This window comes from Psammomys obesus, unplaced genomic scaffold, assembly GCF_907164565.1.
Source record: "Psammomys obesus unplaced genomic scaffold, mPsaObe1.curated_primary_1811, whole genome shotgun sequence".
Classification (NCBI taxonomy): domain Eukaryota; kingdom Metazoa; phylum Chordata; class Mammalia; order Rodentia; family Muridae; genus Psammomys; species Psammomys obesus.
Genome location: NW_026585797.1, coordinates 17117480 through 17138627, shown reverse-complemented (window position 1 = coordinate 17138627; position 21148 = coordinate 17117480). Strand labels below are relative to the sequence as shown.

Here is a 21148-nt window from a genome sequence, read left to right as displayed (position 1 = left end):
ATAAAATATTGATATCAGTCATGAGAATACAGAAGAATATTCAAGCTACTGAAATTCCTTGGCTCAGTTCTGGCTGTTTTCTTTAAAGTGCCACTGTAGTTTGTCATATACAATATGTTATGTTTCAGAAAATGTTTACAGCTCCATTAATTCAAGTTTTTGGATGAATTATTTTAAATACACTGAAAGCCAGTAATTTAAAGAAAGATAATATGACTTTTTGTACTAAACAAAGTTAGGACTCCCAATTCAGCTGAATGCAGGTATATTTTTCTCTCCTCACTTCACTACTTTAATATAAATGGCGCACGCTGCCAGCTACCTCAGTGACGACACCGGCAGCTATGGTGGAGCCACCGTAGCGCAGCATGAATCTCCCCAGCTCCTTGAAGTCCTTGTAGAGCTCGAGAGCCACTGGTCTCTGTGTCTGCAGCTCGACCAGTGCATTCTGGCCCTTGGTCAGCAGCCTGTGAGGAGGGAAGGAAAACAGGAGCAGATGAAAACCTGGAAGATGAGGAGTCCAGCCCCAACCAGAACCAGCTCAGTCCTCCACCACCAAAGAAAACGCGCATGCTCATACTCTACGTGCAAGCCTCTGCCTCTGAACACAAATAGATCTCCATTCCTTCAGGCCTACTACATCCGACCCCTATAATGCCCAAACACCCATCCTGCTCAGCGCTTCCCCACCATTCCCTGAGGAAATCCAGCTTTAGTTATCTAATAAAGTAAATGATACTAAAGTTTAACATCACTGGACTACTAACACCTAATCCTCTGTTAAATGTATTTATTTTTGCAGTTCTGAGGATTCAACCTCCGGCTTCACACATGCAAGGTATATTTTACTAGGATTTTGCAGTAGGTACAGGGAGGGAAAGCCCAAGATTAAATACAATGAGTCAATTTCAATAAAAAAGTTCTCCAAATTGTCTGGGTCACAAACGCAGAAACAGACAGCCCTGCATAGAAGAGCATTTATGTAAGTCACTGAGCCAGTTAAGAATCCTGTCTCTGTCTCTTTTGAGCTCCATGTCACTTTCCCACTTCCTGTGAGGGCTGAGGATACCAGTCACAAGAAAGCACTCATGAGAGGGCCTAGGAAACACAGGTCTTGGGAAATGCCACTCTTACACCTGTGGTCTTTCCAGAGCATCTGAGCGGGCAGGGAAGTGAGAAGTAAGTGCAGCCCTTCCCTCTGGAAGAGAAGACTGCCTTCCCCGTGCAGACTCTCCACAGGCAGGCAGAGCAGACACCGGTACCCTGGGCCCGTGCACAGGTGCAGAAGGTGAGAAAAGAAGGGGATTTTGGGTGGGATTCCCCTGAGGGCTCAAGATGAGGGAAACTCCAAGTGCAGGCAGCCCAGCCAACTGGGATGGCCTTAACTTGTCTGTATTTTGCAATATGCACTTGCACTACTTTATTTCCAGTTACAGTACTCTTAGGTTCTCAGAAGGTACTTCCTGTGTCAAGGAAAATTTCTCCAGACTCAGGTAGGACACTAACCAGAAACTCAGACAGTACTGATCACCTCAGTTGAAGGCCACGTGGATAGGAGCAAAAATTTCATCACAAGCAGGAAAAAGTAAGTTGGCAGAGAACGTGCAGATACCTTTAGACTAGGGAATAAGCCACTGAGCAGGTGACAAAGGTAAGGAAAGCATGGGACTGAAGCCTAAAACAAGTGGTAGCAAGCTAAAATTCACCTTTGAGAACAGGGACTAGCATTTGGAATGTCTTTGGTCATCAATGTCTGTGGCTCAATGCATACATACATATACATTTATGTTTAATTTCTATTTATAATTCCCATCACCACCACACATAACTTCTATCATATCTAACACTCCTTGGCAAAAGCGTTAATGTTAGTGTCTGTATGTTTGCACATGTGTGTGCAGGTGCACAAGGGCACGTTCCTTAGGCACTCTCCATTCCTCGGGCACTGTTCCCCTTTCTTTGAAGGAGTATCTCAATGACCTTGCCAATAAGCCAGGCTCATAGGCCAGTGAGGCCTGCTGCACACTGCCGTCACAGATGGGCACACAACAGCTTGCTTCCTTCCAGGTTGTGAGGGTCGGACTCAGGCCCACACCCTTGCACAGCCAGCTCACACTTTGCTAACCAAGCAGGAAGTAAACCAGGCTGTGCTTACCCGCTCCGCAATGAGGTTCTCTGTAAGGAATTTCCTAAACTGTTAGTGTCTATGACTTGTGCATTACAACACTCACTTGGGCTTCTTCTTTGTGACTTCGCCAGTACTTTTGTTTAGGACACTAATCAGTCGTTTAATAACAGCGGGCTCACTGACGGTTTGGTAGTGTAACAGCACCTAGAACAAACAAAGCGGGAACACTAAACCACCTGCTACAGCAGCTCCAGGCTCTGCTCTCGGCACATGACAAGCCACACTCCCGATCACATGGTTCGGTGTCACTTCCTAATGACTGTAGCAGGCCCAAGTCCCTCACGTGAGGTGCTCCCTCACGTGTCTACCTGCACTCGGTGGAGCCTTCCTGCCCCTCTCCCTGTGAAGGTGAAGACTTAGCTTGGGATTAGCGTAAAGGGTAGAAGGAGCTACTGTCTACAACACTCGCCGCCACGGCACACTGTGATGAGCAGCGGGGAAAGAATCTAAGGCTGAGTCCAGGCCTTTCACTTGCATTTGCCTGTGGGTCAGTGTCCTTGGTGGTAAAAAGGCTTTTGTAGTATTGCGTTGAGACATAAACAGGAAGAGATAATGTTCTCAGAAGCACAGATGTTCAACAAGTGAATGGCTTCGTCATGAATAATGGGGAAAGAGAGTCTGTCACAGTCAGCAGCAATCACTGCTTCCACTCTTGGGCAACAAGAATTAGATGTCCCATACACGGATAAAGCGGAGGGAGATGTCTCTGAGTGTGTGACAGAGTTCTCTTTATATAGGAGATCAGACAGGTTTTTAAGTCTAACAGACGAGGGTCCAAACCACCTTCTCCTGGACCAAGCTCCTTACCTTGTCGACCCCCAGTGGCCCTATGGGAGGTTCCACACACCACAGTGAGGGTGCTCAGACACTCAGGCAATGTCCAGCCACCTCATGCTCACACTGTCTGTGCCATCCCACCCTGCGCACACCTGCTGTCCCTGACAGAGGATTATATCATATGCTAAGTATCGCTGACTGTTAATATAAAGGGAATCGGCACAAAGTTCTCACTTAGTGCGGCCATGGAGCTATAGACAAGGGTGAGTTTCACACCTGAATCAGTGTAAGCTGCAAATCCCTGGCTCTTCCTATGCCGGCTTACTGAGAGTCCTGTAGAAACCACATGGGCACAATGTTGTCTTATAAAAGAAGTTTTCATGAAGAAAAGGAGGTGAGCCTAGAGCAACCAACACCAAGAACACAGTGAGCACCCCCCCCCCAGATACCCAGCTCTTGAGTGTGACCAGCTCTGAGTGTGACCAGCATGTCTGCAGTGAAGACAGCAAGAGAACAATTTCCAAAACAACAAAGCCATCATACTTTAAAAGGCTTGTAAACATCATTTTGGGCCATTTTGTTGTAGACACGTCATATCTGGACTTTTTAACCAAAATAGTTTGCAGTTGTAGAAAAGAGCAAGCCAGGGGCTGGCTCAGTGTTAGAGGGCTTGGGCAGTGTATACTAGGTGATGGGTCCCATCTCCTATCCTGGAAGAAGAGTGAAAGAAAGGAAATAGAAATGGTGTAGGGGGGGCTATGGTCTCTAAAACTAGACTTTGGGAACTTTCTAAAAGTCAAACCAAAACAGTAAGAGTGCACCAACACCTGAGTGCTCCAGAAAGGTGAGGGACTGGCGCACTGACACACCCCAGTACTCCAGGAAGGTGAAATGGTTTCTTTTCTAAGGTGCCTTAGTACTTAAACAATCCACAGCGCTGTGTGAATTCAGTGAGTGAGGAGAGTTGGCCGGGCTTAACCGCTACTGCCCACCCAGTGACAGCCATGCAAGACTCTGCTTTGTCTATACACTGGGCAGCACCAGCACAGGCCCAACCACCCCCGAATCTGAGCACTCTAAAGCATCTCTCCAAAATCTGCTATAAACCCATCTAAGCAATTAAGCTCTGTACACCTCACGTGCTACTAACATTCACAAGTTACAGTACAGAAACAGTAGTTTCCGATGTGCTGGGTATTGTCTCTTCCTCTTTAGTCTTACAGAGCATGCGTGCATTCAGCTTTCCAATCAAACCCTTGACACTTCTGAATTCTGAAGTACACTGTCAAAGGGCGTCAGGGATTCACTTTGCTTCTCTGGTGATTATGAGAATCAAATATCCACTGTCTCAATAAGTTGTAATGTTAGTCAACAAAATAAATAATTTTCCTTATGTAACCTTTTAAAAATATCAGCAAATTTATGGTCATTTGATATTCAACAAAGGTGCCAAGGTTGTTCACTGAGGAAATAAAGGTTTTTTTCCAACAGATGTTACTAGGAAACTAGATGAGCAATGACAATAAATAAATAAATAAAGCAATGACAATATATAAAGAAATGACAATGAAGCTTTGCCCAGCACCACTAACTGCAAACCCATCCATGGCCTAACCTCACATGAGCAACCTCGAAGCTCTAAGAAAACACAGGCAAAGGTTCTGCAATGTTGGCTTTGACACTGAGCTCATGGACATGACACCAGAGGCACAAAAAAGAAACTGGACACAGAGAGTGAGAAGACAACGCGCTGAACAGAATGTGCTCCTAAGTGTATGAAAATCACCCATGACAGGGATAAGGATGTGATGGGAACTCCTCATCACACAGTGGAGCAGCTCAGGTGAGGTGGCCAACCACAGCCGCAGAGCAGGTGCAGCATGGTTCACAGACACTTCAGCCAGAGCTCACCCAATGAGGAGAGAGCTCCAGTACACCTGAAATCCTGTGTACACACATGACAGGCGGACAGCGAATGAACATGAAACATGCTGAAGTCAGAACAGGAGATCCATACAGATTATGCAACCACAGCATTCTCTTTCTCTGTATCTGTGTGGTTTTCTAATCTTTAGAACCAATTTATCACTTTTATACTCAGAAATACTGAAAATAAGGCTCCTAAAAAAAAACAGAAGCACCCAAATTAAAAATAGTAGGTGAGACTTACTACTGCCCAGTACAAAGTCTATCATTTCCCCGAGAAAACTACATCATCAACAGTTTGAATCAACTGATTATGAAACATCTATGCTTGAACAGGTTCTCAGGCTCGAGAATCAAAGCAAAGAGGCACTCGAAGAGGTGCCTTAGGGGTTAAAAGCACTGGCTACTCTTCCAGAGAACCTGGGCTTGATTCCCACAACTGCCTGCAACTCTAGTGTCGAGATCTGATGCCCTCTGTCTGTGTGGACACCCACTGGTGGACAGATACACATGAGGACAAGCACCCATACAGAGAAAATAAATGATGGAATATACATTTTTTTTAAATAATCAAAATTAGAAAAAAAAAATTACTTTCAGATCCTAACTTCTTTTTCTGAATTAGAAAAGCTATTCATTTGAGGAAATTTACGACTTCACCTGAGTTCAAAGAAGCAAGGACAAAACACTGGAGACTTACAGGAAATCCTTTAGTGATGGGAATGTCAATACTGAAGATGAGGATCCGGGCTCTGAAGCGAGTGCAAGCTCTGATGGGTTCTTTAGGCCCACAAAACACACAGCCAACACTGTAATGAGAAAAACAGAGACACAGAGGATGAATGAACATGAAGACCACTTGTAAACTGAAACAGTTAAGCAAACAGAGTACTTTCAAGGGCCCCAGCTACAGCTTCATGAATTACAGCTTTCATCCCAAGCACACACTAAGTTTGTATGCTGACACAAACTAACTCCACCTTCGATGGCATTTGCTAAAATTATATTTAGCCACATAAAATTCTGGCTTAAACTAACCTAGTGGATTGTAAAATACATGTACTCTGATGTCCTCTATCTGATACAAAGGCTGTTTAAACTCGCTTTCTTACTCACTTGATTTTGATGATATCCATCCCAACCAAAGTCAGACTAATGTGATCACCCGCTGCTGCCCAGTCGACAGGTTCATCATGCAGAGTGATTCCTGGAAATGAGTAAGAACCAAAGCCTGCAGTGAAACAGCTCTGCACAGCGCACAACAACCAGAGACCTGCTGTGTGCAAGCTCTGCAGGCATCGTTTTCAGTTTGACTGTAAGCACTGAGACGTGGACAAGCAGAGGAAACACAGCCCCTCCAGACGCTGGAGCACCTCGCGAAACACGGTGGCTGCTATTTGCCCACAGAGGCAGCTTCCTCTCATTTAGCCAAATATTTTAAACTCATTTACATGATGAAGCAAATCTCTCAGCAGGCTTCATTTAAACACTGCTATTAACTTAATGGGCACAGTTACATAGTCCAAACAATTCATAATTACTAAGTTGTTTCTAACACAGCGACATAACAGAACAGAAATGGAAGGGCTAGCAAATGTGCCTGACAGTATTTTATTCTTTTGAGCTCTCCTGCCCTTCCTTCCATCCATCCACCCAATGCTCAGCCTAGGGTGGTCTTGAACTCGGATTCTCCTGCCTTTAACTCTTGAGTTCTGGGAGTCTACAAGTGTACCTACATACAGGACAAACTGTGTTCTCAATAACAGAATGACCTAAATGAAGCCCGCGTTCTCGGAGGCTTGAGGGGGGGTTGCTGTGAAGCAACAGTGTTTGGGCCTAAGTCTGAGGATCCACTCAGCTAGCCCTTAACTATTCCTGCGCAAAGACGACTCCTTCCCAGACAGTCTGCATAGCACAACTCATTGCCGGAGAGAGATCAAGGAAACAGCAATAACACTTAAGAATCATGCTGGGCATCACCACATCCCGAAAAATATATACCTAGTCACTTCAAAACAGTCCTGAAGTGCATTTCCGTGGCCTTTGAAACAAATCCCGTACTGCTTCATTTGATGGGTTAGATTTATAGGTTAATGTACTTTCTACTGGAAGTTGGACTTCTGATGCATTTGGTGTGCAGGCCAGCCATGGTAAAATTGTTCTGGCTGACATGTTCTTAATAAATCACATGCCCCTCATGTCCTTATAAAACTATACATGTCTCCCACATGACATGCTCTTTTAGGAAAAGATTCTTAGCTTCAAAAATTACTAATTTATATTGTAAGTTTAAAATTACTAATTTAAATCCAAAACTGGCTAATTTAGTCAGCTATCAACTACTTAAATATAATTCTTTAATGTAACTGAAAAAATAGTCATTTCTATATTTATTAGGAAATAGGGACTTGAAAAATATGAGGTAGTTAATTTAATACATTAAAGATTGCCTAAAGGGAATTTCATATTTATTGACAAATTTCCCAAAATACTTATATTGTTTTTTTTTTCCAAACCATGTTAGTATTCCATATCTATTTTCTATGAACTTTGTCCTTGTCCAGCACTTAGTTTGTATCATCATCTGAGTTTCAGTTTTTACAGATGTCCCAGGTGGGCTAGCTGCTAAGCAGCTCACAATGTAACTAAATGCAATCCCCTCTTCTCTGCTTCCCCAATGTCTGGATTACAGGCCTGAGCCACTATGCTTACCTGTGCTGTCACTAAGGTGAAAGGGTGACATGGGATTGCTACTTGATGGTAGTCAAGTCTGTGTTCTCAGGGCCAACACAGCGTCACTGGCTGTGTGATCCAAAGAGCACACAGACCCTCTGGAAAACCTAGCAAAAGCCGTGAGTCAGAGCCGGGGCTAGAACCGCGCCAAGACCCAGGCAAGCCTCTCGAGCAGAGTGTCTGCCACTGCTGCTACAGCTTCCCTGCACAACTGCCGACTTAGAGGGAATGCTCACCTCCACACTGACGGAGAAAGCAAGCAGACGGCAGTAAGAAGCGGGGGGGGGGGGGGGGACGGGACACCATAGGAACTCAGAATTAAAGCCTAAAATTGTAATTGTAGGATCATGTTCTTAACTCACAGCTGCTCACTGTTTAAATTTTAAAAAATCTTATTTGAAAAAGAGCTCATTAGCATAGACAGAAATTACTACTTCCAAAGTGTTTCAGTTCATGTGTGTGTACGAGCGCACACAAGCATGCGCACCAGCTTGTGTACAGATGCACACATTCTTAAGCAAAGCATGTGGAGGACAGAGGTCAGCCAGGTGTTGGTCTTCAGGCAGCAACCATCTCATTGTTGAGGCAGAACCTTGCCAAGTAGGCTAGTCTGGCTGACAGGCGCCATGCCAGCCTTTGTTATGTGGGACCTGGGGACTGAGCGCAGCAATTCCTGCTGACATGTCAAGGCTTCAGCAGCTGGGCCAGCTCTGCACCTGGTGCCTTGGGTCTTAGTCACCAGGCAAGAAGAAAGGGATCAAATAAAAACAGAATTTGTTTCAATTCCCATACTAGCTTTAATACTGGTTGCGTATATGAACTAAAAAGATATTTACCAGTTTCCTAAGATGCTGCCAGGCCTAGAGTTGCACATGTCCACACAGACATGTGCACAACAGGAGAAAAATGGCTTAATGTTTTTACATTTAAGTGTTCAACAGTATCATTTTGACAGTTGGTTACAATTTCAGTAAGAGGATATTCACTCTGCAGTTATAACTGAATGAGACACTATGCTGTCTCCAGGCCTTAGCAAAAGCATGCTTTAGCAAAAGCATGCCACAGTGGCTCAATACCTTTCACAGTACACGTTTCATTGGGTGGCATTGCTAAGAGTCGGTCACCAGTCTGGATGTAGCCCGCTTCGATTTTACCAGTCACACAAAAGCCTGATCCTTGATCTGCAAAACATACCAACAGCATATGAAACACAGAGTGTTTTCTGATAGTTAATGCCATGATACTTATTTCCTACACAGTCACAAAAGGCCAGGAGTCAAATGAACACAAAGCAGTGGTCAAGAAATTTGAATACTTCTACTAAATATGGCACTTCACGTTCCAGCTTTTCTTGCAAATCCAATTATTCAGATTATAAAAAGTGAAGGCTCATTCCTTTCCAAATATTTATAAGCTAATAAACACTAGGCATTTTACTAAGCTCTGTGGTAAGAGAAACAGAAGCCATTTCTGTAAGAAGCTTCGACCTCTATAAAGAAAGACAAAATCTAAGTACACTCAAAGGCCTACTTTAAATCAACAGGATTTGAGATCAACAGAAACAAATGTGCCCCTAAGAATCTGCAGTGGCACACTGGGGTGTAGCACTGTGGCACACGCAAGGCTCTGTGAGGGAGGGCGGGAGACAGAACTAGGGAGTAAGATGCTCACAGCCTTGGTTGACATCAAATGTCTGTGAGAGTCAGGTGGCCAGCATACAGTCACTATTCTGAGGCAGAGAGGGCATCTGGGAAACATCAAGATGTGGGCAGTAGGGGAAATATGGACACCAGCTCATGAAGTGTGAAGGGGAAGAGCAATGAGGCATGAGAACGCTATTTCAGAATCTGAAAATGAAGCCCTCACACCCAGGAGACAGGCCACAAAACTGAGGTGGCAGGAGAAAGTGGTTCACAGAAACCTAGGGAGAAAGGTCTCATGGTGGATATGACAACAAACACCACCAAGAAGGAGGCAAATTTAAGTGCAGCAGGACTCAGAATTAGGGAGTGTGTTACCTCAGCAGGAGGTGCTGAGAGGAACAAGCAAAGGCACAAGCCAGGAAGCTGCCCAAAGAGAGTGCAGGAGGCCATCAAACACCAGTTAAAAGAAACGGCAGAGAAGCCACTGTAACCCTGAGTAACAGTGCAGGGTTGAGGGAAGGAATACGGTGCAGTGCTTATGTGGGAGGCAGAGCAGCTATCAGTGTGAAACTGTTCCATGCAAATATACTCCTTATTTTCTGCAAGATAATGGAGATTTAGGAGACAACTGAAACCTTTTATCAATTGTTCCAATCTATCACTATTTCATCCCTTTGTTTATATCTTTTATTCAAACGCACTTTATCGTTTTCTAGATATTTTGACGTTAGGCACATCCTTAGGCAACACCTTTGCCTTTCTCAGCTCTAGGGAACAGGGTTCCTGGTATCTTCCTCACTAGGTTTGTTTGTTTGTTTTTTAAATCATAGCTAATGGTTCTGACTGATCATACTAAATTTCCCACTTTGTCTGTGTGGTTCTGTGTCCTACCCAGACTGACAGATGGCTAGGAGACAGGGAAATAAATGAAGAAACACTGAAAGCATGGAAACACGGGTAGACACAGGGCCAATCAGGATCTTATAATGTGTGTGGGTGTGTGCGTACATACACACACATTTTTAAGATTACATTTATTTAGTGTCTGTGTGTGCATATTCAATCACCACAGTGCAAGTGTGTGAAGGTCAGAAGAAAACCTTTGAGAGTTGATTCTCTCCTTCTGCCATGTCGGACCAGGGGATTGAACTCAGGCTGTCAAGACTTGGCGACAAGTACCTTTATCCAGTGAGCCATCTTGCCATCCCTGTGTTCTGGATGTTAAGAAAGGGTGGATTATCCATTTGTTCAAGGTCAGAAAGATAAGGCTTAGGTCTCTCTGCCCTGAGGTGATCGTGAAGTGGGACGTATGTAAACTGAAGGGTGTTCAGATGCTCCGGACGGGCCATGTGGCATGCCACTGCTTGCTGTTCACCCTTACATTCATGCAGAGAACAAACCGTGTAATAGAACAATGGAGCAGTCCAAGAAGACACAAGGAGTGGGCAGGCCGCATGAGACGGCAACTCTGCAGAGTAGCACTCACCTTTGAAGACATCCGACACACATAACCTAAAAGGTTTCTCAACAGATCGTTGAGGGGGCTTGAAGGAATCTGGCAGAAAAAACGACAAACGTCAGGTTTAGTTAAGCCATGGGACTGTGGCTGCTGCTCCGCAGAAGTGCACACATGCACAGCTGTGACAGGGGCCTGGCTTCCATTCCTAGCACCCTCACACCCAAAAAGGACTTTTCCCCCCACTATCTTCAGTGTGTTCATTGCTGTCTCTCTTCTAGAAAAAGAACTGATTTTGTACATAGCAACAGTAAATGACTGTCATTCATGTTACATTTATAACCATATTCCCCACATATCACATCATTCATTTTCAACTAGTCAGGAAGACAAGTAGGGCAGGTTCTAAACTCATTAATGTGGCTTCAAAAATCCGAGCATTTAAATAGTACACATGATTTCAAACCTGAGAAACTAGTTTCTCTGATTACAAATTCTATGATTTTTTCATATACATTGTTGCTCACAAAGAGCTCTAAGTAATGAATATTAAGTCTACAGCACATTAACACGGGAGTGGCAGGATACATACCAATCTGTTCTAATAGACATAATCCTTTATACCACGCCGTGAGGTCACTTGACTGTGATCGTGTGATTAAATTGTCACCACTGAGACCACTAGTAGGGATAAACGCTACATCACTCTCCTATTAAAAGGGTGGAAGACAGAAACTTAATTACGACGTTACATAAGCGAAAATGGCAGAGACCATCAATACCAAGTCTTGCAAAATGAACAATAATAGACTTTTCAAAAAGGTAACAGGAATCAGGGAAGCAAAGCCCTGGCATTATCTGAGCCATTATTTTTTTAATTTGGGGGGAAATTAGAAAATTTTCTTCAAACCATTAAAGCATGTAACTTGCTGATATAGATATATTGCAGATTTTTTGGCTGGATAAATTCTTCTCTACCAACATTTTTCCATGACTTCCTCAAACTTTACTATCTGAACTGGTAGGTAGGGAAAAATCTCTTATTTACATAAAACCCCGATCAAATACTCAATATATGCAAATTTTAAGAGTCAGATATATACATATACCAGGAGGAAATAAAAAGAAAAATGGAATTAAACATACTTAGATACTGTCAATACAGAAAGAAAGGAAAGGAAGACAGATAAATAACACTAAGGATTTCTAGACAACCTGTAAGGAATAATATTTTATATTTCCCTAAAGTCACATACAATCCATGTAACTGCATGTTTATACATATACCTTTAATGATGTTATGCCACTTGGGGTGCTGATACTACCCCAAAGGCCACAGACTGTCTAACAGAAACTCCAGGACTAGAAAAGAGAAGCCTCCTTTCAGGATGTAGGTGACGGGGCATCTGTGGCCCTTTGTTGTCTCCCAGAACCTGCAGGTAAGACTCTTTTGTTGAGGACACCACACACTTTAAACATAGACTAAGAGGAACTGAGCTGGATTTGTCCTGAAAGCCTCCTCCCTGGGGTCTAGGAAGCTACCAAAGGAGGGAAGCAATCAGGAGTCCTACTCAGCGGTGACGCCTCTGAAGCACAGTAATGAGCAGCATGCAAAGATATCCCTAAAGGTTTAACAATGGCACCTGTGTCTTGGCAGTAACCACAGCTGTATGATCGGACTCAAGGCCTGCTAAATAGGAGAGAAATCATGACTGTTATTGCAAAACTATGCAACTATCCAATAGTGAAGTCACAAATCTTAGTGGCTCTGATATACCACTTCATATCAGTATATTTCCTCTGTGCATTCTAAATGCTGATGCTTTTATCCCTAGTTAAGCAGAGCTTCTCAACCCTCATCAATGAAGCTTCTGATTGCTCCACATAGAGCCCATTACAAAAAGTCACAACTGATCAAAATGCAGAAAACAATCAATTATGGTGCCTACCTCTAACAGATACACCTACAACAAAACCCCCCACACCTAAAGCTCAAGGAACATGGTGGAAGAGGGGCAGAAAGATTTTAAGAGACAGCCAGATGCCATGTGTGGCAGACGAGAGAGATGGCCAACCCCGCCTCCACACCCCTCACGCCCCTTGTGGAAGAGCCCCAGCCCCTTGCCAGCTATGGCACCCTGGAGAGTAGCCCACACCTCATCTAGGCAGCACAGAAGAGCTGGCTCTGGTGGTGTAGGTGTGGGTGAGCCAGCCTGAAGGCATGAGAGCAGCAGAGCTGGCCCTTCCCCTTGCTGGCTGGGGCACTGGGTGAACTAGTCAGGGCTGGAGAGCTCCCCTAGGTGGTGTGGGTGAGGGAGAGCTGGTGATCTGACCAACCCTGCTACCACCAGGCCCAGAGTTGGCCCGCCCCAGCATCTACCTCATCTACTAACTACAAGAATGTGTGAAGGGCCGCTCCTACAGATCCAAAGCTGCAGGGTCTCCATGACACTGGGCATTAACAGGGTATCTGAGAGGAGTCCCTGTGAGGATCCAGTATCAAAGGTGGAACAGAAGCCAGAGACCTCAGACCAGACCAATGACTCACTGCAATGATCGTTTGCAAGCAAAGATATGGAGACAAAAGGGTATATTGTGTGACACACTGAAGCTTCCACAACAAAATGGTTTTTGTTTGTTGTTACTTAGGTTCTTGTTTGTTTTTATTTCTATTTTTATTCATTATTTTCTTTTGTCGGAGGAGATTGCAAGGTAGAGTATGGATATAAAGGGACAGGGAGATAAGTGGAAGTGGGTTGCATGATGTGACATTCACAGAGTCAATAAAAAAGTTTTTTTTTTTTAAAAAAAAAGAAATAAGCATGAAGAAAATTATATGAAGAAAGGAAGAAAAGAGAAAAGAAAAGAAGAAAGCCAGAGGACCAGGAAGTCCGCAGTAAGATTGCCTCTTACAAATGATAGGGAAAAATCCATAAAACCTCGATAATATGGCTGCCTAAGCAAGACCTAAGCAATGATAGACCAACTGTCAAATTAACGCGGGAGGGGAAATTCTTGTCTAAGGTCAACCCACAGACATAGAGCATGAACTAAGAAATGCTGAGAGGGAGAAGTAGTCTTCCTCAAAGATGAACCTCCTAATTGATTAGGCAACACCAGTCAGCCCTGAAATCACATACATACAAGCAACTACACGGGCTCAGCAGGTTGTACTTACATATCTGTGTGTGTGTGTGTGTGTGTGTGTGTGTGTGTGTGTGTGTGTATAGACATATATATAATTGAAGAAAAAGAGGCCATGGATTTGAGAGTGAGCAAAGGGGGTGAGTATGGGAGGAACTGGAAGGAGCAGAGGACATAATGTAATTATATTTTAACTTCAAAATTTTAGCAATTGCAATATATAAAAATTTAAAAAATAAAAAGACCAAATCAGAATATTAATATATTAGTTTTTTCCTTCCTTCAGTAAAATGACTTAGAGAAATAACCAAAAATAATTTAATTTACAATTATCATACCTTAAAACCTGCTTGCTTGAGAAAGTGCCCAAGTTTTCCAGTAATCTCTTGAAATCTTTCTTGTTGCCAATTTACCTGGTAAAGGTCCAATTTATACATAGAATTATGCTTGAGAACACCACACATAAAATATAACTTCTATAGTAAAATGTACACAGCCAAAATTATATAAAAAATTAAAATTAAAGCCCAGGAAAAAGAAAATCTTCCCATTCAAGTGACCTAAGACTAGCTTTTCTTAGAACAGGAAGCCAACAAGCATCTCTAATAGTTAAAATCTACTAGTTATGCTAATCTCAAACTTGGAGAGAAACGTGAGTAATTTATTAAATCGTGCTTTGATCAAACATTAGATTAAAATAAGAGCACTAAACATACTAAACGATGTGTGACATCAACTCTAGGTAATATGCAAAGTTTAGGTGTATATATACAAGTGTCTAAAACTTATGTGGAAATGCATACCACATCAGAGGGGGCTGTGTGAGCAAGAAAGTCTAGATTCTTATCTAGTGGCTATCATATAGGCATTTACCAAAAAGCACTCACATTTTTCTCTACATTTGAAATTTTTCATATAAAAACACTAGAGAAAAATTAAAGCTACATATAATAATAAACTACAGAAGAACTAACAGATATTATTGGTTAATATTTATTAGAAGCTAGGTGAAGAAAATACATGAACATAAGTAAAATACATATTTGTATATGCCCAAATAATCAAAATGGAAAATGAGTAAACTATACAAATAACTTCTAGAAAAATATATATTTAAATATTGTTACTGTTCATAAAACAATGAAGTCAACAAACAAAATATGTTCTGCATATCAAATTAGAAAATAATTTTTTCATAATAGCTGATTTTCCAACTTAGGGTCATAAATCTACCACATGTATGAAGAATGAATAATCAGCACATTTCTGAAAGGCACTTATGTCACGGTTAGCAAGTTTCAAAAGGTATATGACCTGAGGCTAAAGACATCACAGAACAAGGCATTCAACAAATACCCACAAACTAGAAATCTTCCAAATGAGACTGTTTGACTATATCGTATCATTAACATGGCCTATAATAGAGCCATTAAAAATTCTTTACCCTAAACAATTTCTTTACTCAAACATAAGAGTATTGTCAACTTTTTACAATGGAGAGAATCAGATATCATAATCCAGTGGTTGTGATGAAGAGGAAAAAAATGAAAACAATTAAATCCTATAAAAATGAAATTGGTGGAATGTACAATGAAATGGTATAATGGTGCGTATTATTTTATAACTGAAAAGCTTTAAGTTCCAAAAGTCATTTTAAATATAAGATATTCTTGCTTAAAATTACTATTATAATGTTAAGTTCATTAAAAGATAGCAAGTTTATTTTCCTTGATACAGCAACTGAACCAACCAATGTGCCCTAGTTCTGCCTGTGGACATCTATATGGGCAAACAGCGCCCATTTAAAAATGCTTTGTTTACTCTGTGTGCATCAGGGTTGTGCCTCATGTATGCACGTGCACCACCTGAGTGTCTGGTACCTGCAGAAGCCAGGAGACAGTGTTGGAACTGTCCCTGGAACTGGAGTTACAGATGGTTGTAAGCCACCATGTGTGTGCTGGGAAACAAATCCAGGTCCTCTGAAAGAGCAGCAACCCCTGAGCCATCTCTCCATCCCACAGAACATTATCTTTATCAATATTTACGACAACTCTAACAGAGCCCTTCAGCTACCTGATCCATTTTATTGACGGCCACAGCAAGCTGTGTCACTCCAAGAGATCGGACCAGAAGGCCATGCTCGCGCGTCTGTCCTCCAGTCTCAAATCCAGCTTCAAACTCTCCCCTGCTGGCATCAACAACTAAAACAGCTACATCAGCCTGAGGAAGGAGAGAGAATCACATCCTGAAATCACAGCACACTCCTGTCACTCAGTTCATGGCCAGCTCAGATCTAAAGGCCAAATCATGACCACAGCCTGAAGCAAACACCAAGGTGGGTTACAAAACCTCAGTAATGGTTATATACTGCTGTGACACCAACGGTAATGACACAAAGACCAGGAAGAGTGGCTATGCTGGTCAGGCTACTTGCTATGGGGCCTCATCAGAGGAGCTCAGCCTCCTGGATCCAGATGGGGGCAAGAAGGAACTGACTTCCATGAGTTGCCTCTATATGAATGCTTTGGCTCAAACACAGCCACACATCACACACACACACACACACACACACACACACACACACACACAGCCACACTTCACAACACACACACATACAAACAAATAAACATTATAAAAAATACAAAAAATGCCTATCTACAGGCAGGAAGATAAAATTAAAACATAAAGATGGCAAATTGTCTCAAGTGTCATCTTTACCAAAACAGACTTAAAAACAAAACAAGAGAAAATTAGAACTCTGTATGTAATTGTTTTCTAACTATTTAAAGGTAAAACTTTTTATTTAAAAACATTTTTATGAGTTAAAACCCTAGAATTACAAGCTGGGTGGGTGTCGAGATTGAAGACACAATCAGTGTGCCATACTCCGTTAAACAGCAGGTACCTGGGCTGCTCCTGTGATCATGTTTGGAATGAAATCCTTATGGCCTGGAGCATCCATTAATGTAATAACTTTGGTTGTGGTTTCAAACTTCGTCATGCCAACATCCATTGTTACTCCCCTTAAACAAAACATAAAATGGTTAAAATCTACTGTATAAATAGTCACTGATATGGGCTAAAATTCTTAATAAGCTAAATGACAACGTAGATTCTTCATCATAATAAAGCAAAGTGTTGGATAACTCATTATCCCCATATTCTTTAAACCAAGGTTATACATAGCAAACTCAATCAAAATGATAGGTATTTCCCATTTCTTTAATGCTTTGTAAGAAACTATAATTTATGAACAAAGAAAGCTATATACACACATCTGCAGACAAGAGAAAAATAAATACTGCACATGAAGAAAAAATAGAACAAATGATTACTGTCAGGATTTGGTTTTTCACATGTTCTGTTTATGCTTCACTAATTATAGAAATAAACACAGAAAACTTTCACTTGTGAATTGGTCAATAGTTACAATTTGAAAACAAGATGTATGAGAGATGCCCAAGTTTTAACAAAAATTAAAAAAGAGATAAAGGACAGTTTGATTCATTTCATCCTTCTTAGAGGCCAAGCCAGGACCTTCTTTCAGCAAAGATTCCAGTTATACGAAATCCCTAGGTGTGGCTAAAGGGGCCCGGAGTCACGTGACCTTGAAAACTTAAAGGAGAGATCAGGTGGACAAATCAGGCTTGTTCTCAGCCTGTGCCAGGAGAGGCACATCAGATATTGCCATTAGATTCTTAATCCAGCAAAATTACAGTTGTGAAGTAGCAACTAAATAACTTTATGGCTGGGGTCAGCACAACATGAGGAACTATAGGAAAGGGTCACAATGTGAGGAAGGTTGAGGACCCTGCTCTGGGCCACACAAAGGAAGAAACTCAGCCTCCCTTCAACAGCAACAGTCCCAACACTACACTGATGAACTGAAGTGGCCGTGGCAGCATGGAGAGCAGGTCTCCTTACTTGAGCTACTGAGCCCAAGCTGCTTAATATTGTCCAGCATGGCTTCAGGCAACTCTAGAAAAATTCGGAGGCCAAGGCTCATTCTGAGTGCCCCTGTACGGTGTTGGACGTGGTATAATCCTGACTCAGCGCTTCTCTGTATTTGAGCCTTTATTATCCTTTCGTAAGGATGTGAGGATGTTACCCAGCTTATTACATCTGCTTCTTTAAAAAATAACTGACTTTTATTTTACGTACATTGGTGTTCTGCCTGCTTGTACGTGTGTGAGAATGTCAGATGCCCTGGAACTGGAGTTACAGACAGTTGTGAGCTGCCATATAGGTGCTGGGAACTGAACCCTAGTCCTTTGGAAGAGCAGCCAGTGCTCTTAACTGCTGAGTCATCTCTCCAGCCCCAACTTCTGTTCTTTAACATTGATTTGCAGACGTATTTTAAATATTTAAAGAACATATCAGTTTTGAAGTGCCACTAATGAGCTAAAGTCCTGTAGTGTGTGCTGTCTACAGAACGGAAGCATAGTCTAAATTACAACATGGAAAAAAGGAGAAGGCTAGCGACCACATCACCACCACAATAAGCAGATGTTACACGTGGAAAACTCAAGCGCTTGGTCGTTATAGGAACAAGCACACTTAGCTCACTTGCAGCTCAACTCACATAATTAGGTAAAGTTTACTAAGCCCTCCAGCTTAAACTACACTCTTCTCAGTCTATTCTACACAGTCAGGTTACACAAAGAACACAAAAGCCGTACACTTTGATAGTCTGTTTGTTAGGTAGACAGGTGGGATTCACTTGGGTTTCCCTGTTTTTCAAAATATGGCAACTGACAGGTTAATTTTTTGAATGATGTTAGAAAACAGTTTGCCATAATATGCAGAGAAAAAGATACTTACACAAGGGAGAAAGACCACAATGATACAAATGCCCCAGTTATCAGAAGAAATAACAACTAATACAGCCTGCTTTATGAGAACCACCTTACATTATAATTAGACAAGGCCTGCAGGAAAATGAACACAAGCAGAAAAAAATCTGCAAACCCAGATACACTCTCTAATCATACTCAGACTAAAGACATCAGAGACGTTCCAAACTTAACTTAGAACCTTCACGGGGCCTTGTGGGTGTGTTAGTCATTATTCTGACTTAGTTATTACGTATCTGCCACTTCACCTTATTAGGCAGCCTTTGCTTCTTCATCTCTGAGAGGCTTAAATGTGATATACACTTAACGCTATAAAATACTTCAGAAGAAATAATACTATTCTTTGATTAGAGATGTGTCTTTATCTATCTGCATCCTTCTGCTAGAATCCACTGAAATTAACCCTAAGTCCTGAGAAAGACAGAAGAAATAACTGACAAGATAGACTCAATCATTTCTTTCTGGACCATCTCATGACAATGCAGAACATGAATTAGGAACTGTGAAGCCTGCACACTAGACCCACAGGGCATTCCAAATGTGGCACAAGACAGTTTACCCCTTCCTTCACAACCTGGTACAAGGCTGAGTCAAATTCAACTTTAACTCAAAGTCAAGATAGCAAGACTGCCAACACCCACCGCCTGCAGCAAAAATCAACCCAGGGACCTGCTGCTCGTCTGGTTTTACTCCTTGTTTAGTTTGGGATAAATATTCTTTTAACCGAGGCTCACGGAATAAGTCATGGCCAGTGTACAAACAAAATGATTTTTAGTTTCTCTAACACATTTTCCATGTTTTACATATTCGACACACATTGCACACTTAGTTTAAAGGCTCTATCATTTCAAACTGAAAATGTTGAAATATAGTGACTACCTTTCCCTTTCTTCTCCAGTCTCATCCAAGACCCATGCATATGCAAATGAAGCCTTGCCAGCCTTTTTAGATTCTTGTTCATACTTATGCATAGTTCTTTTGTTTACATTACCCAGAAGATAAAGCATATGGCCCATCAGAGTACTTTTCCCAGCATCAACATGACCTAAGGAAAATTGATTCAGGGTTAATACTAGGTACATTTTCAGATGTTGTTCACATTGAGGCATTGCATGACTGTAATTTAATATCTTAGGTAGTGTTTAGAGTAATAAACACCAACTTTATCACTGTTAAAACACCTAAGCGCGGGGCAGAAAGAGGCCTGCACAGTGTTTTAGAGAGGGCAACTTTTCCCATTTTCTGGAAATGCATCTCATTTTCAAATGTTCAGCAAGTGAACACACCACAGGCCAAGCCTGGTGCCTCCTTGCTGACGTGGCATCATGTCACCCTGGTTACCAGAGCACATTATGACGCAATGCCTGTCTACTGTAAGTCTATGCAGCTCCAGGGGCTGCCAGCCCAGAGCAGGGCCTCCTGACCGGCAGAGCAAAGGCATACCAATGACCACCAGGTTGAGGAGCTGCTTCCCGCCCTGCCGCTTCTCCAGCTCGGCTTTCACGTCTATCTGCTGCTTCAGCTTGGCAGACTTCTTCACTGGTGTTGGAGTGGAACTCAGCTCATCTGACACTTGAACGGAAGGAGACTGGAGGACAGACTTAGGAGTGCTGGTCTCAGCGTTAGGAGCCGTGATGCTGAAATCGTCACCAGGAGGGCCTCTGTGAGGAGTGTGCACACTATATCCGTTCTCTTCAGAAGTAAGGCTACAGAAAGTAGATCAGACAGAAATGTCAGAAAGCCATGTCAAATGCTGCCCTACTGTGTGAGAGGGCAGGGCAGGGCAGGGCAGGGCTATCTCTATATAATCCTTTACATTTTGGATCTTAGCCTGTCTCAGGTCTGTGAAGGAGAAAATGAAAGGTGACCGAAGCCCATGCACACAAATGCAGACTTGCAGTCCTAGGAGCTGGTCTACTAAACATAAAAGTGCAGCCAAGTGTGGTGCTTTTTGTCAGGCTTCAGTCGGCAAAGCTTCTGTGTCCTAAGAGGTACAAGCCTCTATTTTAAACTTTTAAACACCTGTAAGATCTGAAAATGACCATTCTGGGTGTAAGCTATACCAACTGCTATGACTGAACGAATAAATTGGTAACTTTTTTTTTTCAAACACTTTCTCATATAATTTTATGATCTTAACTAATCAACTCGATTTTTTATTTCTAAATGACCTTTCCACAAGTGGGACCACTGACTTGTAAATTTAAAGGATTAATCTTTCTCCTTGACCTGGGCGCTCAGACATTAACTTATGCTTACAAGGTTAAGCGTGGAGCATCCGCCCTGCATGTGACGTCTGAACGATCCTCCTCACCAGTGCTCCAGAGCTTTCGTTACAATTCTCAATGCTAATAGAGCAGGGTGCCCTCCAAGCACTGGGCTACCTCTCACATGTGTATATATAGACAAATGACTCTCTCATCCTAAA

The 21148-nt window shown here is 42.3% G+C and overlaps 1 protein-coding gene across 1 annotated transcript in view; it reads right to left on the bottom strand.

Annotated features, from left to right (window-relative positions):
• The window catches only part of Hbs1l (HBS1 like translational GTPase), a 65290-nt gene that overhangs the window by 1070 nt on the left and 43072 nt on the right, over positions 1-21148 (bottom strand). The window contains exons 6-17 of the mRNA XM_055599293.1: positions 20164-20426; positions 19600-19765; positions 16773-16890; positions 15941-16087; positions 14206-14280; positions 11316-11433; positions 10754-10822; positions 8701-8805; positions 6008-6098; positions 5592-5700; positions 2232-2332; positions 323-467 (exon numbers count right to left, since the gene is read on the bottom strand). Of these exons, the coding sequence (XP_055455268.1) occupies positions 323-467; positions 2232-2332; positions 5592-5700; positions 6008-6098; positions 8701-8805; positions 10754-10822; positions 11316-11433; positions 14206-14280; positions 15941-16087; positions 16773-16890; positions 19600-19765; positions 20164-20426 (1507 nt within the window). The remainder of the gene's footprint in view (positions 1-322; positions 468-2231; positions 2333-5591; positions 5701-6007; positions 6099-8700; positions 8806-10753; positions 10823-11315; positions 11434-14205; positions 14281-15940; positions 16088-16772; positions 16891-19599; positions 19766-20163; positions 20427-21148) is intronic.